At 28.8% G+C, this 22551-nt stretch overlaps 2 protein-coding genes across 2 annotated transcripts; both read right to left on the bottom strand.

Annotated features, from left to right (window-relative positions):
• Window positions 1-7404: 7404 nt before the first annotated feature.
• Window positions 7405-14707, bottom strand: LOC101508847 (damage-control phosphatase At2g17340-like). Its single transcript, XM_004514916.4, has 12 exons — window positions 14404-14707; window positions 12111-12176; window positions 11947-12013; window positions 11738-11806; window positions 10649-10789; window positions 10197-10325; window positions 9996-10082; window positions 9123-9197; window positions 8973-9050; window positions 8781-8858; window positions 7864-7926; window positions 7405-7760 (listed from the first exon to the last, which is right to left on the bottom strand). Exons 1-12 carry the CDS (start codon window positions 14571-14573, stop codon window positions 7680-7682), a joined length of 1104 nt encoding a protein of 367 aa, XP_004514973.1. The 5' UTR covers window positions 14574-14707; the 3' UTR covers window positions 7405-7679.
• A 1562-nt stretch (window positions 14708-16269) lies between these two features.
• Window positions 16270-21123, bottom strand: LOC101509171 (enolase). The gene is made up of 17 exons (XM_004514917.3): window positions 20938-21123; window positions 20485-20548; window positions 19845-19909; window positions 19349-19396; window positions 19159-19245; window positions 18970-19050; window positions 18766-18867; window positions 18598-18678; window positions 18411-18485; window positions 18069-18131; window positions 17905-17985; window positions 17603-17797; window positions 17464-17514; window positions 17255-17343; window positions 17112-17163; window positions 16894-16950; window positions 16270-16631 (listed from the first exon to the last, which is right to left on the bottom strand). Exons 1-17 carry the CDS (start codon window positions 21001-21003, stop codon window positions 16551-16553), a joined length of 1338 nt encoding a protein of 445 aa, XP_004514974.1. The 5' UTR covers window positions 21004-21123; the 3' UTR covers window positions 16270-16550.
• Between the last annotated feature and the right edge of the window lie 1428 nt (window positions 21124-22551).

The raw sequence follows: 22551 nt of genomic DNA, 5'->3' as shown, positions 1-22551 counted from the left end.
AGTGTTTGAATAAGATGATAATAGTTTGTTCCAATTTAATCAAAAATCTTGAGTTTTAATCTAACTATGAAAATACAATAGTGTTAAATTTTTTGAGAGAAATTTTTTCTATGTCATTATCAGACTTAGGTAGAAGTTCTCTCTTTAATTGGTGCATATAAAAAAATATATGTATTTATAGGTCAACCTCTTATATTAGAAATTGATTATTTAAATAGCAACATTTTCCAAATGATTATTTAATGAAAAAAAAATATAGGATTAATAAACTCTATTAATTTAGTATAGTTTTCTTTATAAAAAAGTAGTTTTCAAAATAAGGATGTACTTCAAAAACCTAAACAAAATTCACCCAAAAAAATAATTAACTAAACAACAACCTGTCCAAAAAAAAAAACTATACAACACCAATCAACCAACTAATAGAGTCAACTTTTTGTCAAAAAAATCTAATACAGTCAACTTATTTAAAAAACCCAATATTAGCGATATAAATAAGAAAATGTCCTAAAGTCATGATATATATAAAATGTAAAGATCATATACTCTAAATTTAACTTGTCAAAAAAAAAAAACTCTAAATTTAATTAAGTTAAATATTTACTAGAATACTGTTTTAATAATAACTTTAACTGATTATATATATTTGATCAAGTCAACTGAAAAATATTGAATTAATATATATAAAAAATTTATCACTATTTTTTACAAGATGAAATTTATATTATATAGGCAAGGCACATTTCTTTTAAGGTTATAAAGAATTACTAACCTCATTGAAAATTTTACTATTTAAATTTTATATATAAGGTATTAAATTGAGGAATTCCGAAAAGGAAGGTTCAACAATATGTTTTAACTGTAGTTGGTTCTAATTTTATTGCTCTATTTTTTTTTTTATGAACATAAATATATAAAACTTTTAAGTTTTAATAAAAATAGACAAAATTATATTTTAAGTCTTTAAAGTTTAAGTTAATTTTTGTTTAGGTCTTTTACGTCATGTAATGTTTGCGATCTTAACCTTTATGTTATAGTTGGTTAGCAATGTTGATTTTTTTTATTTTAGTTCCGTTAAAAATATGTCACATGACCGTTAAGTGTATATCTGATTTTAATGGAAATCTACATCTCTCCTATGTGGCAATCACACGTCATCAAATTAGATTTTTTAATAATTAATTTTTTTATTAAAAATAAATATATCAAATTAAATTAAACTGTTAGGATTCTTTAAATTTAAACAAATCCATAAATATATTTTGTCCCATCTTCATCATCTACACATTTAGATTTTTGAATTTTTGCTTAAGATTTACTTTTTTTCTTAAATCACAAATTTCATTAGAGTCTATTTCAGTTGCAAATTGTGACCGTAGAAGGAGAATCAAAATTTAAAAATTTCGTGGGTTTCATCATTTTTATAAATATGAGATCTCACTTTTATGTGATTTTTGTTTTGTTTACTATTTTCATTGATTGCAAAATTAAAGAGGGGATAATAGATTTGAGAAAATTATCAACAAAGAGAAAGAGATTTTTAAGTTCAAGCTATGTGGAATTTGCAGGTGAGTTTTAGGTCGAAGATTTTTTGGAATTTTAGGTTGAAGAAGGAATAATATGTATTATATATATAAAAAAAGAGGCATATAAAGTAAAAGAGATGAACATTTGTTGGATGTTTGGTCCAAAAGATGTAGAGTTTGAAAATGAAAGCCCAAAAATCTGAATATATAAATGATGAAGATGAGAGAAAAATGTGCTAATGGTATTTATTTTTATTTGATAGCAAGTTAATTTAATTTAATATATTTTTTTATTTTTAATAAAAATATAATTTGATTATGTGTGCTTGCCTTGTAGAAGAGATACAACTTCTCATTAAAGCCATATATACACTTAACAACTATATGTCTTTTTTACGTATATTCGTAAACTAACATAAAAGACTTAAGTAGGAAAAAAGTATAAAGGGTTTATTTGAAATCTAAGTCAAATATAAAAGACTAAAAATATAATATTGTCTAAAAATATAAGGGGAAAATATATGTGCATTAAAGTATTGTTATTTTGTTGAAATAGTTCACAATGAATTTGAGATCTGAAACAATTTTTATTTTTAAGAATACATCTATAATAAGTTTAATTCTATATATAGATTTAATGACCGTACACTATTAGTCTAAATATTTTACATTGGAGACAAACTTAAGTCGTTGCTTGAGTGGTTATTTTATGATGAAAATTATAACTATGTAGTGATATGATGAAATCAAAGATTACCATTCACTATCAATGTAAAATTAGTTTACACCAACATTGCATTTTATTTTATTTCTCTATATATATTAAGGTGAGGTAGGTACTAAAATATCCGTATTTACACTCATATTTGCTTAATTTTACAGATACTTACTTATATTTCTGTAGATATTTATATTGTGATTTTTTATCTTACTTATTATTATGATATTTTTTTTAGGAATATCCAATGAATTTGGGGGAAAAATATACCATGACAAGTTTTTCTCTCATGTGTTTTTGTCCATGAAGATCCCCCTAATTTATAAAAATATAATAGAAGTAGTAATAATTTTTTTTTTATTGTCCAACAATTTTATAATATAACTTTTTAAAATTATTTGTATATTGTTTTGTGAAAAAGATATTTTTTTTATGTACAACGCATAAACTAATCCCTCGTGTTGAATAAAGTCACAAGACTTTTGAGGTTGTTGCGTTCTCAAAACTATATTTAAATTTAAAATCTCTAGTTAAACTAAAAAATAACTTTAACCATCTCATCTCTATCCCTAACTTATTTTTAAGTAAAAAAAAAGGTGTAGAGAGTATACAAGCACCAACAATCCCAACTAGATTGGTACAACAAGTCTAACGATCATATGCAACACCAAATATTATTAATAAAAATTAAGAAGAAAAAAAATACAAAGTGATGCAAGGGATCAAACACCAAACTCAATCACACCAAAAGAACTTATAACTGGGAAGATAAATAAGGAATAAACATTTCACCGGACAAAATCATGGTTGTAAATACAGAAAATTAGCTAATAAGTTAACGCAAGGGTTTTCGTCCATAAAAATATGTGAATAATGTGGTAAGATGAATACAATTTTTCCACTTATTTTGAAATCTCTAAGATACAAACCGAGAGTTATGAAAAACAACAACAACTAAACTTGAGTCGCATTCTAAGAACAAGTTATGTCAATCTTTCTCAAAAACTATCTCAAATGCCATTATAGATAAACTCCGCAAATAAAACATTGCAAATATCAAGAGGTATTACAAAATATATTAAAAAAAAATTACTATAATCTTTAAATATACCACCACAAACATAAAACCGGACCTAATCTAAATTACCAACCAGACTAAAAAGTGTCTTTAGGATAATTTTCTTTCATTCCCTATTTCGACAAGAAAAATAATCTCTACAGGTAGAACCTTAATAGTAACAGTCCCACATAAATCTATGCATGTGGGTGGAAACTAACATCCATATATGCATCCTAATACCCTAACAAATGACCCTACACTTTTTCCCTCCGATTCACTTGCATGCATTTCTTTTAAGAATTTGAAGGTTAAAAAAATTCACTATTAAGTTTAAACAATTTAGAAATGCAAAGAATTTTTATATTCATTATTTTTTATCGAATAATTTAATTTTTAGATTTACATTTTTTATTTTAGAAAAGATAGTAAATTATACTATAATTAAATCACATAATTATGAAGTCATGATTCAAATCGAAATAAGACGTCTAATTTAACAATATTGGCATTTTTCAGTTAAATTAAGACGTAAGGATTAAATTTTTAAATTGAATCCAAATTACTGGATATCGATATCTTTTTTGCTACTAATTCACATTTATTTAAAATACATATTCATCATTAGATGATTAAAAAAGTTATTGTCTTTTACGAATTTTGTGCTAGCTTTACAGTAATTAAATAAATTTAAAAAAATAATAATAATTTACCTAGTGCAAACCAATTTTGAAACCGATCATATTGAAAACTAATTAACATCAATTCATCCATGTGACCATAAAAGGTAAGACCTCTCTCTCTCTCTATAGAATGTATAATTATATATAGAGCTAATGCTATCATTAATTATCATGATGATTAATCATTGCATAATACATATTACCACATGTGTCTTTTGAATATTGGCCTTATATTTGTTATCAACAAGTAAGGTACACAAAAAGTTCAAACACTCCATTGATAATCTCCCTTTTCTTTCTTGTCACTATATTCGTTTTTGCAATGTAATAATCAATGTCTTTAATTCTAAGATAACTTTACTTATCAACGGACAAAAATATTTGCATACCAATAATTAAAGTTTAATTTTGTAATCTATAGATTATTATAGATTAAAATATCAAATTGTCATATAATATATTATTTCATATCTCTTTCCTAAAAATGAAAATCATTTCATATCTCTATGTATTGTGGCCATCATCATATTTTTGTCATAAATTTTGTAAAATATTTTACCACATAATGTTTTTAGTGACTTTTTTTTACCTCAAGATGTAAGCAACCATGTTGAATTTTAAGTTAATTATGTTATGCGGATTAACATTAATTAATAATTAAAATATGGTTTTTGTTGTTAATATATCAATATGAAATTGTAGTTTTTTAAAAAGTTTGAATAATAAATATATTTATTGGGAAGTATCTTTTATAATAAAATACTTAGTTAATTTGTGAATATTGTAATTGGGCTTTTGTAATGAGTGGGTTGTGGCCCACGACAGATTGGGTTGTTTGTTTGGTAGTCTGTCGAGATGTCTCTTCCTCTCTCATTTGGTAACTAATGAAAAAATGTCTTCTAATTTATACACATTTAATAGTCTAATTTTTTTTTTGATAAAAAAAGAAATATCTTTTAATTTTGGTTGAGGCTGATACAACTCCACAAAATCGAATTGTATGGTGAGAGTTACTCGTCATTTATAAACGTTTTATCACAACTTATTTCATATAATGTGAAACTCTTAATACTTTTTATGTTCAGGATTTGACATCTGAAGTGTGATTCGAGTAGTTCGATAGCAGTGATCTGATAACATATGATCCAACGGATTTTAGATAGGTTCTGATACCATATTAAAATTTAAATTGAGCTTAACACAATCCCACGTAAAATAACTTATAGGGTGAAGATTATTCACTATTTATAAACAATTTGTCATGTCTTATCTTATTCACTATTTATAAACAATTTGTCAAGTCTTATCTTATTCAATGTGTAAGACTCTTGTCAAAAAGCTTATTTTGAGGCAGACAATTATGGACATATATATTTCTTTATTGAGATTGTTTATGTATCTCCTAAGATAAGAAATGTGATATTAGTTTTGGATATACTTTTGAATTTAGAAATGAAAAACTTGTTAATTTGTTTTAGGGTTAAACAAGTTTTTAATTCCTATAAAATTTTGAATTTTTTTTAGTTCCTATAAAAAAAATCACATGTTTTAATCTCTACAAAATTATTCTACAAGTTGTTTTAGTCTTTGTTGAAATGTAACATATTTAAACTTTTAAATTTTTGAATGATTTTTTGCAAGTATGTTTAGAACATTATTAAAATTTCATCCATAAAAAATATTAAATTTAGCTTGTTTAGAACATTATTAAAAGTTCATCCGTAAAAATATTAAATTTTTTAACTTGAGATAAATTAAATATGGATTTTTTAAAAGTCATACGTTTAAGATAAAAGTTCTTAAAATATAAATGTAAAAATCAACTTTTTAACTTACTGTTTGTGAAATAATTTTTTATAGTTTTGCAAACATATATGCAAAATAATCATTCAAAAATACATGTTGATACTCCAACATAGACTAAAACTACTTGTATATACAATAATTTTGTATGGACTATAAAATATGTAAATAAAATTTACAAAAATTAAAACCAAATTTTAAAATTTTACAGGGACGAAAAACTTATTGTAGGTTGATTTTATTGGTTGACAAGTTTTGATAGACAAATTAAACAATTGGGTTATACCCTAACGAAAGCAATAATAATAAGGTGAAGAAGGCTCAAATCCTACTTTCATTATTCAACACTTTAGAAAAGAAAATTGACCCGTTTAAAGATTCATTCAATCTTTGAGTAATCATATATTCATTTATACGAAATCCTTCCCTTGTGGAATACGTTTCCTTATATTTATTGAATCATATATGTAGCACTAACATATGTGTAAATATAGGGGTCAAAAGGAAACTATATTATAAATACAAAAAGTTTTAGTCACATGTTCATGTATAGCAATGGATCTCAAGCTTTCCTAATTCATAATAGTATGATAATGGACACTTCAATTTAGAGAGGCATACACATTGAATAAGATAATGTTAATTTTACAATTTCTAATACAATTTATCTCTCACTTTTCAACTTTTTCTTTCTTTTTCCAATAGTTAAAAATATATTTTTGCCACCAAAAATAAACTTTTTACTTTCTATTCTGTTTTGTATTATTTTTTATTCTTTCCATTTCTTTAATCTCTATTATTTTTTTCATATTTTATTATTTTCTATTATCTACTATATATATCCTTTAACATACTTTCTATCTATTATATATCTATAAACAGATATTAAATATAATCTTACTAATTACACATTTCATATTTGTTCATCAAAAAAATATATCTATAAAACATAATGTCTAACACAAATTATATATATTCTATTATGCTCATGGTGTATATTTTTGTATACTCTATTGTTGACATCTATCTGTGTTTTTTTTTACAATCAAGCTTAAAGTGAAAATTATTTTAACACTATGTTTCTTTTTAATTTACCACTTAATACATAAGTGGTAGACATAAAAATCATCACTAAATACTTATGCAAACGTATGGACTACTATCGTTATTTCATTTATTTGTCTTTTCCCACAAAACCATTAAATTTAAGTGAAGAAAAAATCGATACTTCAAAAAAAATATTGATAATTATCCTTCAGAGTCAATTAGTTAATAGATGAATTCATATTTGACTGATTAATTAATAGACTATTCATAAGTCAATTAGTTAATAGATAACTTCATAGTTATAGGTGGCTCTTAAGAGTCAATTAATTAATAAATAAATTCATATTTGACTATTAAGTTGTCTTTTGAATATCTAATAGATAAAAGCGTGAGAAATTTTTATATGCAATAAAAAATTATTTTGTATAAAGTTGATTTTTTTAATTCACATACTAAATATTTAGTAAGAGGGGTGGCTCATATCTAGACCCAAAAAAGATCTCAAAGAAGGTTACTACAATAAAAATAATAACATACAAAACATTGACATTGGACACGACACAATAACAATTTAAGAAAATGAAAAATGATTAAATGTAACATCATGAGTTAGTATCATGTTGAATACCGAACACGTCTTCAATTTGTAGTATCAGTGCTACACATTAGAAGTCACGTACACAAAATAAATAACTTGTTATTACAAGTAAAAGCCTTTTTTAATGCTACAATAACATTCTAGAAAGCATTTAGCTTCAGGCACAATATTGAAGTATTAAGTTGAAAGATTAAGACTAGAGAACTGCATATATGCAGCATATTAGTAGAGAAAAGAATGAGACTTGTCAACTCGAAACTTCATTGTATTTGAATACGCAATCGTATAGACGTCCGCCGAGAAATTGCGCAACCTCGGGATGTTTGACCTGAAAAATATAGTATCAAGAAAGAAATTAAAAAAAAAAAAAAAAATAGGATCAAGTTTTCTTTGTTATATGAATGTAGTGAAATAATGGTGAAATGCATTACCATTCCAATCTTAAGGGAATCACATTTAAATTGAGCATAGAGATTTGTTTCTATTCCACGGCCCTGGTAGAAGAAATAGATCATTAGTATTTGAATTTGAAAAATAAAAAAAAAATATATAAAAATTATACAAAAAATTTGACTCCTCTAAAGTGAGGAAATTAATAGCTGATATTATAACCACTCATGATTGGTCATACATGTTTACATAATATCAACTATTGATTGGATTATCAATGGTTGATATAACTCACTTTATTCTCTAAAGTGAGTTGCTCAATTTTTTATCCCAAATAACCACTAATCTTTTACATTGAATAGTAAGTTGACAATCGATTTGGACCGTAAAATATTGACATAGCCCTAAACCATCTCACTAAAACTATGAGCAATGACAGTTAAGAACCACACCATCAAAAGATCAGGACACACATTTCCACCCAAAAATTTAAGGCATTAAGTATGTGAGTCACGTCACCTCTATTATATATCTTTCATTTTGTCTAATCCTAGCAAATCTGAAACTAAGTACTCACGCTTGAATTCCAACAATCTCATCTCCCAAGTTTAAATCTCCGACATTTTAAAGAATTGTCTAGGTCTACTCCTGCTCCTCCATCCTATCAGACCGTGGCTCTGATACCACTAGTTGGTAAGTCCAAAAAGCATGAGGTGCAACAACTAGTTAAGGACCAAAACACATTCTCCACCCAAAATTTGAAAGCATTGGATATATAAATCACATTTCATATATATCCTTCATTTAGCTCAATCGTAGCCAATCTAAGACTAACCAATCTCACTTCAATTCCAACAACTATATTTCCTTTCTTATCCTATTGCTTACTTCACTCCAAGCATCAAAACCGAACATAAATGCAGTAAATATTTCCAATGACACCGAACGAAAAACTCACCATCCCTTCTAAGACGACAAGATCTGCATCACTAGCAAGGTAAGCAAGCTCTTGTGACACTCTTGTAAGATCAATAACCTGCAATCCATTGAATAAAGCAAGTAAGACTTATTTGTCATACATATCACATCGATTTGGATTTCATCAACTGCAATACCATAATTAATAAAAAAGCATTGTTGACTTTCTTACAGGTAAATCATTGCCAGAGTTAGCAATTAAAAGATTTGATGAACTGACGCCGACAAGGTTTCCTTCTTCATCCTTTAACTGAAAATCAACCCGCTAGAGTTAGCAAAGAATATCATAATACCAAAAGTTTGCGAAACCATTTTTCATTACCTTTGATATGATTTCAACTAGCTCAGAATATGTAACATCATTGATGGAAGGTAAGTCATTTGCAGCCAATACAACCTGCATTCAAACAAAATCACATAAAATATGCCGAAACCATTAGGAAATCCATTAAACCAAATAAATACATATATATAACAAGAAAGTCAAAATAATCTCAGTTGATATCCATCAAAGGATTGGATTAGAATTAAAATGACAGAAAAAATCGATTTCGTGGCTTTGGTAGAAATAAAGAGGCAAGACTTTCCAGGTAATGTGCAAACTGTGCTACACTTAGGTGCATTAGGTTGGAGATTAACTTTTGTACTTCTCTATGGTACAACACTTGATTTGGTATAAAACTAGGCATTGAGCTTTTAGGGCTTGTTTGATCGGCTCATTAGAGTTGATCTACTGGAGTGTGGCATAAGTACTTGTGAGACTGTTTGGAAGAGCTTATAGAAACAGCCTATGAGATTCCATAAGTTGTTAGTAGCCTATTTCCATAAGGTCTCGAGGATAGCTTATAAAAACAATTTATAAGTTATATAGAAAAATGAGTTTTTTTTTATCTTTTGTTATAGCAATAGCTTATACATAAGTACTTATATGTTAAACGCCTAGGCTATAAACACTTAACTAAGTTGTTTATCGAAACATAACCTTATTTGGTGCAAAGCACGTGGATTTGTGTAAAGGGTTCCCTAACATATATAATTAACAATTGGAAATATTTGCTCCATTGATTTTCTCTTCTTTCATTGTTGTTTTGTGTTTTATTCTATTGTTTTTATCCTCGCATCTCTTTGTGATTGCTTGTCTTTGTTTTAATGAATTTTTCTTTTGTTAAAATAAATATTTAAAATATCGACAAACCTGACTCCCATGCCGAAGAAGCTCCCTTGCAAATGGTAAAATACCCAAAATGATATCAGCACCAGAGTTATCTACAAATATGATAACCTGCAATGATGAAGAGAACAGATTACAACAGCACCACTGCAGAAAATAAGCCAGAAGACAAAAAATTCAACAATTCATTTCAAAATTGTGTCGATTTATGCACAAAACACTTGCCTTTTTCCATGACTTCTTGCTCCATTTCACTTTGAAAGTGTCGAGATCGTCGATAACCCAAGGTCGAGGAACGAGATTTTGACAACTAGCCAAAAAGGACATTCCATCCTTAGAGAAAACCTCTGCAAGCTTCAAGGAATTGCAAAAAGAATATGTTAATACATATACTACACATAAATATGATTCTCTAAACTCCTGCATATGATTGTAATTGTATAAACTAGCAAAACAGTAATCTTAATTTTAGTTATCGAGAAGTTTTTTAAAATTCGGAAAGGGGGAAATTATTATTAATGACGGTGACACTAATGACCATTTTAAAAATGTCCCGGATAAGATTTGAACAATGTCCTTTGAAGTTACAAAGTCAAACTCTTGCCATTGAACTGACACTTCATGGACATTTTAGTTATCAAGAAATTATCAAAAGAATGCATAGAAAATCATTCTACCTGTGCAGAACCAAGATCAAATATGTTTCCTGCAAAAATGCCCCTAACTAGATTCTCAATTCGCTTGCCTTCATCTTCAATGGCGTCATTAACTCGAACAACATTCTCAAATAGGGAGATGGCTTTTTCATTTTCTTCATCCTATAGCATTCAATCAGAAAAGTGATCAACAGTATCTCAATGAAAAAAAAAGGCTACATGGTTATGAAGCACTACACAGACATACACAACACTAACACTTCGACACCGGTAATGATAGGAACCCAAATCAAAAAGAACGTGTAAACTGTATTATTAATGGAAAAAGAGAAATATTACAGAAGATTTAACCCCTATAATCCCAAGGCAAATGCTCCTCAAAGAAGAGATGATTCTCTCTATGCCCAAACCCAAAGGTTTCTAACTGAATATGATTCTGAATAAATTCCCCTCTTGCTAACCGTCTCCTTAATATACCTACATTTCCTCTAAAGGATTTGCCACATAAGCATATTATAACCAATTCTCCAATTGGTCCATTTATTGTTCTAAAGCCCAAACCCAGTACCTAACGGGTAATGTTTTGAAAAATATTACTAATTGAATGCAACCACATGTTTCAGATACCAGACATGCCTTTAATCTGAAGTGTCAGTGCTACATAGCTATATGGTCCACTAATAATGTCATTTATACCACACAGACCTCCTTTATCAAAATTGATAACAACATATGTTGAAATTTCGAGCTACTTTGGCTAGTAAATGTAGACATTCTCAGTCAACTAAATCTGAAAACAATTGCATTTATATTTTCCTCTATATTCATATGCAAGATGTTACATTTATGAAGCAGTGACACAAACATGGACGTTATACACAACACTGACACCGACACGGCAACATCGATAATAATTTGAAAAAGTTGAAGTTAAAGTAACTACATGTGTCGATGTTAAATACAAACACGTCTTAAATCTGAAGTGTCGGAGCTACATAGTATACCACACTTCCACGACTACAATCAGATAGACACACTTTTCTTTAACATTTTATTATCTATGACTGCATAACAGTAACAAATAAGATCCGAAAACAAAGATAAATTTACCTTGACTTTTTTGAAGATATCTATGAATCCCAATTCTCTAAGTATTAGCTCACGAAGTCTGCAGAGAAGCTAGCGAATCCCCCCACCGAAAAAAGAAAAACAACGTAATTAGACACATCATCAAACTACACAAAAAGTTGTTCTGGTTCATTTTTTTGGAGAGGAGAGGACAAGTTACGGTATAATGTCAGCAATAGTATACAACATACAATACAATCGGGCGGTCCACCGTGACTTTCGGGATCTTTCTTGAAATCTTCAAGTATATCAGCATACCTTTTCCAGGGAATGCAAAAACCAAAGGTGCAATTAAGAAATCTGATACTACAAACTAAACTATAGAAGAAAAAAAAGATAAGTAGAATCAGATTACCTTTGAGCAAATTTTTCAGCTTTATTTGCAGCATCAGAAACAGAAGTATCGCTCTCAGCACGCTTCCTGCAAAGTGAAAGTTAAACATGAAAACAACAATAACCACCAATTATTGAAAGGAGCTGTAATTGGTGGGAGCTTTTTTGTTAAGTCATGCTATAAAAAGAATCTACAAAAGTACATAGAATCATAGATAAATTATTGAAACAATTGTAACATATATTTCTTATAAGCTATACTTTTTGCATGGAGAAATTGGTCCATAGTCAATATTGATGATTATTATGCCTTATAGTGTAACAATTTACCACATAAACCAGCTTTTCTATATTCATATTACAAAAACTCTTAAATCATTCTTTAGAAGAACATTTTCATAGTAAGTAGCATCCTTTAAATTCAACAAGAATAATCAACTCACCCCAAGCTTTTTTTTCCCAACAAAACATCACCTCAATCCAGGATATGAGAATGGATTCCTAAAGCAACTGGAAGGATACATATTAGGATCTCATCATAGTTCTCGTCACAAGAGTCTGCTCGAAGAGGCTCATTGAAGCCCTTATTCCATTAGTCCAAGCAAGCTCACCTCAAGTGAATGTGTTGAAAGCCATGACCCAAATATGTATCCTTTTAGATGCTTAAGGAATCCATTCTCATATCAATCCAGTTCTAAAAGAATTTGGAAGAAAGTTTTCAAAAGACTGATATAAGTAAAATCATGATGATAATATAATATGAAGCCTTATTGTACAACTATGGCAGTTACTTCCACAGATTATAAATCTTACAAATATATCAAGGTGCTATTTTGATAGATAAGTAGCTAAAAATTGGTAATGGTGATGTCATCTGTTTTTCATCCCTCACCAGCATAATACCATTACAAACAAAGACATTGATTTAAAGAAGACAGCAACAACCAAGCCTTATCCTACTAGTAGGGGTCGACTACATGGGTTAGATGACGCCATAACGTTCTATTATATAGCACTTTCCCTGTCTCCAGCTCATTAATCCCTAGGTTTTTCCTAATAGTTTCTCTTATAGTTCTTTTAAATCTTCCCCTGCCTCTAGCAATTTGACTATCATCCATTTGATGTACTCACCTTACAACAGAATCTACAAGTCTCCTCTCCATATGCCCAAACCACCTAAGCCGAGTTTCTACCATCTTTTCTACTATAGGTCTACCCAACTCTTTTTAATGTTGTCATTCCTAATCCTATCTCATTTAGTTTTTTCCACACATCCAACACAACATTCGCATCTTTGCTACACTTATTTAATCTTCATGTTGACCAAGTAAATGAGTAATAAAGCTTGACATTTATTTTAAAATGCATAAGGAAACGAATGAAAACTACACAATACAAGTGGTACTTCTAATATAGCAGTACTAATTAACAATTCAGCATATCATAAAATAAGTATGTTAAGCAAAAAGCTATGAAGAACCAACCAACACATGCACGAACACCAAATACAGTAATCACACATAGACACTAATAACAACATGTGCCCACAAGGAAATGACAATGTCCATCGACACATGTCAGACACCTAACAAGCCTTTAATTTGAAGTGTCTTGTGTTGTTTAGTTAAAAACCCACAAGGAAATGACAATACAACAACCCATCAAGCAGAAAAACCAGATATAATACAACACACAACTGCAAAAATAAAATAAAAACACAATACAAAAAGCACCAATTTTTACGACAAAAACCAGATACAATATAACCTCTGTAGCACCAACAAAGCTGATCAAAGACGTGCCCCAGCGTTCGACATTACCACGACACTCTCACCTAGATTACATTCAATTAATTTATTTTCTTAAATTATTATCGATATTAATGTATCAGCATGGTGTTCAGTATTAGTGTCGGTCTGTGTGCTTCATATAGGAAACACACAACTACAAAAATAAAAACAAAATACAAAAAGCACCAAATTTTTACTACAATTAACAACAAAGTAAGCCAAAACAAACAAAAGGGTACACTATGATAGATAAAAATCAGCGAATCATAAACCAAAAAAAATATATCAATTTTTTTACAACTGAAAAATAAGACACACACACAACTACAAAAATAAAATACAAAATAAAAACAAAATACAAAAAGCACCAATTTTTACAACAATCAACAACAAAATAAACCAATACAAATTAAAACAAACAAAAGGGTATACTATAATCAATAAAAAACAACGAATCATAAACCCAAAAACAAATACGTTTTTTATAACTGAAAAAAAAAAGTAAAAAGAAAGAGAAAAACATACTTGAAAGAGGGTATGGAATTAAGGAAAAGATCAATCCATGAAATTTCTGTTGGAGTTGGTTTTCGAGGATTATCAGAAGGGAATCTGTAAGGAATAGTGGAAGCTCTGTAGTGAGAATCAATTGGTGTTGATAACAATGGAAATTCAACAAGCTCTGATGCGCTTTCCATTTTTTCTATACCAATAAAAAAAATGGAATTGATGAATTTAAACAAGTGATAATAATGTGAAAAAATTAAAATTGATTTTTTTTTTTTTTGGATTGGGTTTTTTGAAGGAAGAAGCAAATGAATTTTTCACTTTCACTCAGTTCTTATGCATAAAACTGGAAAACTTTTTGTTTAGTCAAAATTATTCTTTGAATTTTATTTTAATTTTTAAGAAATAAATAAATAAAGTTTGCGTATCAAAAATATATTTAGGTTAAATGTATTTTTTGTTAAATACCTAAATGATTGTATTAATATTATAAAATGGTTTTTCAAATGACTTTAATTGGTAGCACTAGTTTTATATTTTGAGCATATTACAATAATTCATAAATGTATTTTAGAAATTGTTACGGTAAAAGTTAGTAAAAATAATTTAGTGTATATCAATTAAGCTTTTTTTTAATTGTAAAACATTAATTAGGTTTTTGTATAAACTAAAATGATATTATTAGTTGATGATGTAGAGTTGATTTTTTTTTTTTTAATTGAGTATCTTCGATGCACAGCTACAAAGATTAATTTTTGAACTTATAGAATCACAATGGATGGTAAAAGATTTAATGTTGTTCCATTCTGGGAGTTGAATTCAATTTCAAAAGTACTAGTTAAGTTGAAAGAGACTTAAACTATTTCATCTAAACATTTTATCACATTCAAATACTCTTGAGTTGTAGGAGATGAATTTAATTAATATTTTGTAATTCTAATAATGATTTTATAATATTGATATTATGCATAACTAGATTAATATGATGCTACAAATTTAAAGAAGAACTTAAATATATCTTCATTTTTCGTCCCATTAATTTATAATGGGTTAATTAGGATGCATTATCGAAATAGATTGTAAAATTAGGCTTTAAGGTGGAAAGTACTTCAATGGTTATGTGGACTCGGTTATTGAGAATTGCAAGGCTCAAAAGATCCCATTTGATTCTTTATCCTTCAACCACACTAATGATGTGAGAATAACTATTATAATAAAAAATGAAAATAGCTAAATATGCAATATACATCAATGATGGGTGTGAATTAAAGAAAACCCTTTTTTTCTTATCCTATAAATATCTTAATTTCTCGTAAGAGTTTTTAATGAAAAAGAGTTCACTAATTTAATTAGATTGAATTAATGGGTCGAAGAAATAAAGAGTGAGAAGATTGGAATTTAAATTTTGATAAAAGAAAACATATTAACATAATATTTGTCTATCCAAAAAAGAAAAATAATAATCTTTCAATGATTGACATAATACTAACATGTTTTAATTTTCTAACTAAACCCACAAGTTCAAGTGGTTTACAACTTAAGTATGATTACTTTCTAAAACATAATCACTTGTAAAAAATTTATCTCTTTCTTACAGCTTCACAAAATAACTAGAATTAGAAAATTATTTAAGTAATATTTCCTTAAAAATTATTTTATATGAAAATTATTTTTTCAAAATAAGTGATTTTACAAACCATAGAATTGGTCTAATGGTAAGGAATTTGGAAGTATGCATGAAATCCTAAGTTCAAACCTCATTGCCTCCATTAAAAAAAAGGCATAGGTATCTTATATTGATTTATTGCTCAAGTTTAAAACATGATTATCAAAATATGGTTCATAAGCTTAGTTGAATTGAATGAGTAGATATCTTCTGATGTACACTTTCTGAACAACTAAGATTCACTAGTATTAATCAAGAAAATCATTCTTACATTTAAGTTTTGTCGTTTAGAATATAACAAAGTCTTCTGTAATTAAAAATCAAAGTTCCAACCCATAGACACATCAAAGTTCACTGCCCTATTGCCTCAGTTCCAAAATTACACAATTCACATAACTATATATTATAGAGACAAAACTTAAAAAGCACAGAATTACATGCCGGTGCGGTCAACATCAACAGAAACTTAATTCAACGTTGCTAAGCGAAATTGCGTTATATATCAATAGGGCTCTACCGGAGCTCTGAATTTGGAACCAGCATAGACTGCTGCAGCACCAAGTTCCTCCTCAATCCTAAGAAGCTGCAACATAGATCGAAGAGGTATGAGTGTTGACACAACAATGGTCCAACTTATAGATAGATATGCTATCTACATCTCAAATTTATTTTACATTATTCTTTTATTATTGGCCCAAAAGCATGCAATATTGTGGAAGTTGAACATTGAACAAATAATATAATAAAACAGAAGCATAAGAGATTTTAAATCAAATGGGCATGCCATTACAAAATACAGTTTTCAAAAGGTCATAACTAGCTAACAAAGAGTTTTGCGGTTTTACCTGGTTGTACTTAGCAAGCCTTTCGGATCTGCAGGGAGCTCCGGTCTTGATCTGACCCTGTTAAAATAATGACAGAACATGACCAAATCACAAAAGCGCAATAGAGAAGGTAAAAACATTCCAATTCAAAATCTTGACACGAATTGTTCGGCAAATGCACAACTGAGACGAAGATAAAGATCATGACATGATTGGAAAAAAAGCAAATGATAACTTACTGTTGCTAACCCAACTGAGAGATCAGCAATGAAGGTATCCTCAGTTTCACCACTACAATAAATAAAACATAACACATTAGTTTGAACGTACGAAACACAAAACAAAAAGGGAACTGATTGAGAAAACAATGGATGTTCAGTACCTTCGGTGACTAGCCATGACACCCCAGCCAGCTTTCTTAGACATTCTCACAGCTTCAATACTTTCAGTTACACTACCAATTTGATTCACCTATCAAAGATAGTATATAAATATTCTCATCAGATTTGATAGAGAATTAAAAGGATAGTTAATTAAGAAATAACTCTTGATCCTCTAACAAAAATAAAAATAAGGCAAAAGCTAATTTACCTTCAATAAAAGGGCATTGCAAGACTTCTCCTTAATAGCTTTCTCCACACGCTAAGGCACCAATAATGTTAAAATTAAATCACAAATGCATACATATTTGTGGAACATAACTACCAAATTTGAAGTTAATAGAGCATACCTTTGGGTTGGTAACAAGGAGATCATCACCAACGATCTGTACTTCCTGACCAATTTCAGCTGTTAATTTTGCATAGTGTTCCCAGTCATCCTGATCCAATGGATCCTCAATCGACACAATTGGGTAATCTGACACAAATGACTTGTACACATTCTTTAAGCTATCTCCTGAGATTTTCTCTGATCCATCGTTATTCTGCAATAAGTAGTCAGTTATCTAGTTAAAGCATTTGACAAAGAAATATATCTCAACAAAGGAATAAAAATGAAGAAACTTTTGGAAAAAATTTATAAGCTGTCCACCTCTTCCTTAAAATTTAAGTCATATGTCTTGTCCTTGTTATCATAAAATTCTGAAGCAGCAACATCCATACCAATTACAACCTGCACAGATACAAACTAATCAGTCATATATGTATTAAGATACAAACTAATCAGTCATATATATATGTATTAACTTGCTCAACCTTTCCAGTATAACCAGCTTTTGCAATGGCAGTCTTCAGAAGCTCAAGTCCTTCTTTGTTTTCCTATAAATTAATTAGATAATATGTAAAAATTAAAAACTGCATTTTGGCAACATGAAAATGCAAAGAAGCAGAAAGTAGAGTAAAGGTAATTAATTTTTGTTATAGAATGTAGAGTAACAGCGGAAATAAATATATTTTTAGGCACATTTGGATTATCAAACTACAAAAGATCCTGGTATGCAAAAACAATAAATGAGTTCACTAATTGCAAGAAATCAAACCATGGACTATATTTAAGTAACACTTAGATCACAAAAACGAAAAGATGTGCGTAAAAACCTGGATATTAGGAGCAAAGCCACCTTCATCACCAACATTAGTAGCATCTTGTCCATACTTCTTTTTAATCACAGCCTGTAAGGAAACAAAATATCTTAATTCATGACACTAATAAATAAAAAGATTCCTTTCCTGTCATCCAAATTTATTTATTTTCTCAAGCAAGTTGAGCAAAAAAGACATTAACCTTCAGATGATGGTATACTTCTACACCCATTTTCATTGCTTCTTTGAAAGAAGATGCCCCAACAGGGAGAACCATAAACTCCTACACCCATAAGAGACAGGAAGATGAATACTTTGATAAAAAAAGACCCGATTTTTCAATTCACATATAATATTAGATAGATTTTACCTGCATTGCAAGCTTATTTCCTGCATGTGAGCCTCCATTGATAACATTGAACGAAGGTACAGGCAATACCAAAGTCTTGTTCCCAGCTAGATTGGCAATATGCTGAAATATTTTCGAAAATATTCCAAATCAATCCATGAGATCATGAGAAGTGAGAACATAAGTTAACCAAATTGAAACTATTGTTACAGAAACCTTACATACCTTGTACAGAGGAATTTTCTTAGCTAAAGCACCAGCTTTACAAACCGCAAGTGACACGGCCAAAATAGCATTGGCTCCAAGCTGAAAATTTCAAGATTGTGGAAACCCAATAAGCATAAAATGAATGGCTATTACAGTCTCCAAAAAAGTAGCCACAGAAAATAAGAGAAAGAAATCATATAGTTATACCTTTTGCTTGCACCATCCCCACTCATTAACGGTTCCATCAAGCTGCTGTACCATAAAATTGTCAATTTCAGTCTGCTTGGTTGGGTCCTGTAATCGCAGATATCAAATGATAAAACATAATCAGTCACAAACTGAAAACATGATTTAAAAACAATACGCCACATAACCTAATAATATAGCTGCACAATACCTTGCCAATCAGAGCAGGTGCTATAATGGTATTCACATTCCCCACAGCCTACACCAAAATAAATTTATCGTATTATTATCAGCTCCGATCCAATTCATTATAAAATAAATAAGAGGAAAACCAACACCCCTCCCAAAACAAACTAAATAGCATTGTCAACTGGTGATTGCGGCAAATAGTGGTTTGTTCAAATTTCACTACGCTATAGTGTTATAGCGCCACAATTGCGGCTATTTGACAACACTTGGTACTAAATAGCGTATCGAGAAGCAATAGCGATTTGTTCAAATTTCGCTTTGCTATAGCGGCTATTTGACAACACTTAACTAAAGTTACTAGTAATGAAAAATATTTCAAAAAGGGTTTGTATAGTGGTCGAAATAAAAGAGCCTATTCAACAAATACCAACATTTTAAAAGGAAATTCACCGTTCGTCCCAATAATAGAAAACCACTTCTAAATACATCGATGTTAAAAAAAATCAACTATCAAGTACCTTGAGAACACCTTTTCCAAGGTAGTCTGAGCCTCCATCCCTCAATTCCAGAGCTTCATATACACCTTTTACATAAAATAATACTAGCATGTGTTATAACTCATAAGACGCGACTTTCCAAACCACCAACACACAATAAAAGTCTAAAACTATATAGTACAATACTTCAGACTGAAGATATGTCCGTGTGTTGTAGTTACATTCAATTACTTCTATTCTCTTAAATTATTATTGGTGTTTAAGTGTCAGTTGTCCGACGTTGGTTGTGTCATTGCTTCATAGGATGAAACTTTACAACCAATAAACATCAACAATACACAAAAGTCACATCATGCATCATGCATGTTAGTTAGAAACCACAAAACATCACTTCAAAATCAACATTCCTTGCTATTTTCTCACAACACAAACAACAATGTACTACAAAAATGCAGCAAATCCAAATATTCCTCATCTATGTACCACCAACACTTCAAATTGAAGGCAAATCCAATGCCTAACATGTGTCAATGTGTATTGTAGTTCTATTTAATCACTTTTATATTTTAAAATATTACTATCGTTGTCTAAGTGTTAGTGTCATATTTGATGTCCAAGTTAGAATTTCATACACACAAACAGAAAACATTGAACATCGTACCTGTTGAAGCACCGCTAGGCACAGCAGCTCTTGCAAATGTTCCATCGCTAAGAGTAACATCAACCTAACAATAACAACAAAAAAACGTTCAGAAACCATAGCTTCACATAAACAAGTTCCTAAAACAAGACAACTCAAAAACTTCTCAAACCGTTAATAAAACAATAATTATTATTATTAATTAATATTATTAATTAATACAAATCTGAAATGGAAAATAAATCTAAAAAGTTGATATATATGATCTTAATTTTTATTTTTAATCAAATTTATGAGATACTATTTTTCTTACATTTTAGTATGAATAAACCTATAATAATCGTAATGGTAAAATAAAACAATGTTTTATTTTCTCCTTCATTTTCCCGCTCATTTTCTCAGCTTCCAAAAATAAAACGAAAAAAAAAAGGAAACAAAATGAGAGAGAGAGAGAGAGATTCAAGTGAGACTCACTTCAACGGTTGGATTTCCACGGCTATCGAAGATCTGACGAGCTTTCACGAACTTGATCGTTGCCATTGTTAACCGTAAGAATCAAACTCTCTTGTTGTTTTCTTAGTTTTTTTGAAAATTTTCTCGGTGATTTTCTTCCACTTTTTTCTCGAGAAAATTACAGTTTACAATGAATGAGGTGAAAATGAAACGAAAATGGAACTAGAATATATATAATGGTTGCCACGTGGCGGTAAATGAGAGGTGTTGAATCTGAACCGTTGGTCGTGGGAAAAAGAAGAATGAAAGGACGGTTGAGATTAGTTTTTTTAATTTTAATGAGGGTCCCACTACTAAGCACATAGAGAAGAATATGCTTATGCTCGTTTCATTTTTTCTGTGTGCAAAGGATTGAGTTGAGTTCATGTGTTAGTGTTCATTCATGTTAAGAAAAATTAATCATGTTTAAAAATTTTCCTAATATAAAATAACCAATTGCAAAAACAAAGTCATTTTAAAATATTTTTTTAATCAATTCTTCCTAATATAAAATAACAAATTAAATATATATACTTATTTATTTATGTGTGTAATGTGATGTGTTGCTAACAAGATTTAGAAAACGTAAAAAAAAAATTAGAAAATGTCTCTGACAATTATTTCAGTCACCACAAAAAATGAAAAAATTGATATCACTATGACTACAATATGATCGTTATTTTAGGCTCGGTCACATTTAACTGCAATATCAAGTGTCCTAAAGTGACTATATTTAAAATTTTAATTATTAATTTTTTTAATAATTAAAATATTTTATCGGAAAAAATATATTTTTAGTCTATATGAAATTTTAATTTTTTAATTTTAGTTTTTATAAAATAAAAATATAATTTTTAGTTCTTATAAAATTATAAAATATCATGTATCCGTTTTAGTCTCTATTTTTAAATCAAGATATATTTTTGAACGAATTGTTGCAGTAAGTTAACAACATTATAAAAATATCCTCCACAAAAAATGAATTAGAAATTTAATTTCTATGTTCATATTTTCTTACTTTTATCTTAAACTTTTTAAATTTTAAAAAATTCATATTTAATTTTAATTCATCGCAAATTAAAAAACAGTGGTAAAAAAACTTCATTTAATATTTTAAATATGTTTCTAGAAAAGCATTTAAAAGATTTAAAGTTGAAAGACAATTAAACATGTTTCTTTTCATCATGGACTGAAAGTATTTACTGAATAATTTTGTAGAGACTAATAATTATATTTTTATTTTATAGAAACTAAAATTATAAATTTGAAAAATTAAAATTTTATAAAGACTAAAATTATATGTAACCATAAATTTAATATTTAGATTTATGTTTATTAAAAAATTATTATTGAGAAATTATTCTCTCACTATCAAAGTCTAATGCAAGTGGTAGATACAGAATGTATATTAGTTATGTAAATTTTAAAATATTGAGTTTGATTCCTAATAATACACTTTAATTGAATGTTGGTTTCAGAGTGTGTAACATGCATTTAGAGTAAAAAGTAAATAATTACAAACTCATTTTTTCTTACACAATCAAATGTAGTTTGCAAATTTTAATCCAAATATATCATAAAGAATGTTTTTTTGAT

This window comes from Cicer arietinum, chromosome 8 (assembly GCF_000331145.2).
Source record: "Cicer arietinum cultivar CDC Frontier isolate Library 1 chromosome 8, Cicar.CDCFrontier_v2.0, whole genome shotgun sequence".
Taxonomy (NCBI): domain Eukaryota; kingdom Viridiplantae; phylum Streptophyta; class Magnoliopsida; order Fabales; family Fabaceae; genus Cicer; species Cicer arietinum.
This window is presented reverse-complemented; position numbering and strand designations above follow the sequence as displayed.

Excerpts from the sequence above, each read along its gene's own strand:
- LOC101508847 (XM_004514916.4), bottom strand. The coding sequence starts at position 14,573 with ATGGAAAGCGCATCAGAGCTTGTTGAATTTCCATTGTTATCAACACCA. Across the intron at positions 10,790-11,737 it reads ATATCTTCAAAAAAGTCAAG|GATGAAGAAAATGAAAAAGC; the intron begins GTAAATTTATCT and ends TGAATGCTATAG. Across the intron at positions 9,198-9,995 it reads TTCTTCGGCATGGGAGTCAG|GTTGTATTGGCTGCAAATGA; the intron begins GTTTGTCGATAT and ends GTTTGAATGCAG.
- LOC101509171 (XM_004514917.3), bottom strand. The coding sequence starts at position 21,003 with ATGGCAACGATCAAGTTCGTGAAAGCTCGTCAGATCTTCGATAGCCGT. Across the intron at positions 19,051-19,158 it reads GGGGATGGTGCAAGCAAAAG|CTTGGAGCCAATGCTATTTT; the intron begins GTATAACTATAT and ends TGAAATTTTCAG. Across the intron at positions 17,344-17,463 it reads GCAATGCCCTTTTATTGAAG|GTGAATCAAATTGGTAGTGT; the intron begins GTAAATTAGCTT and ends TATCTTTGATAG.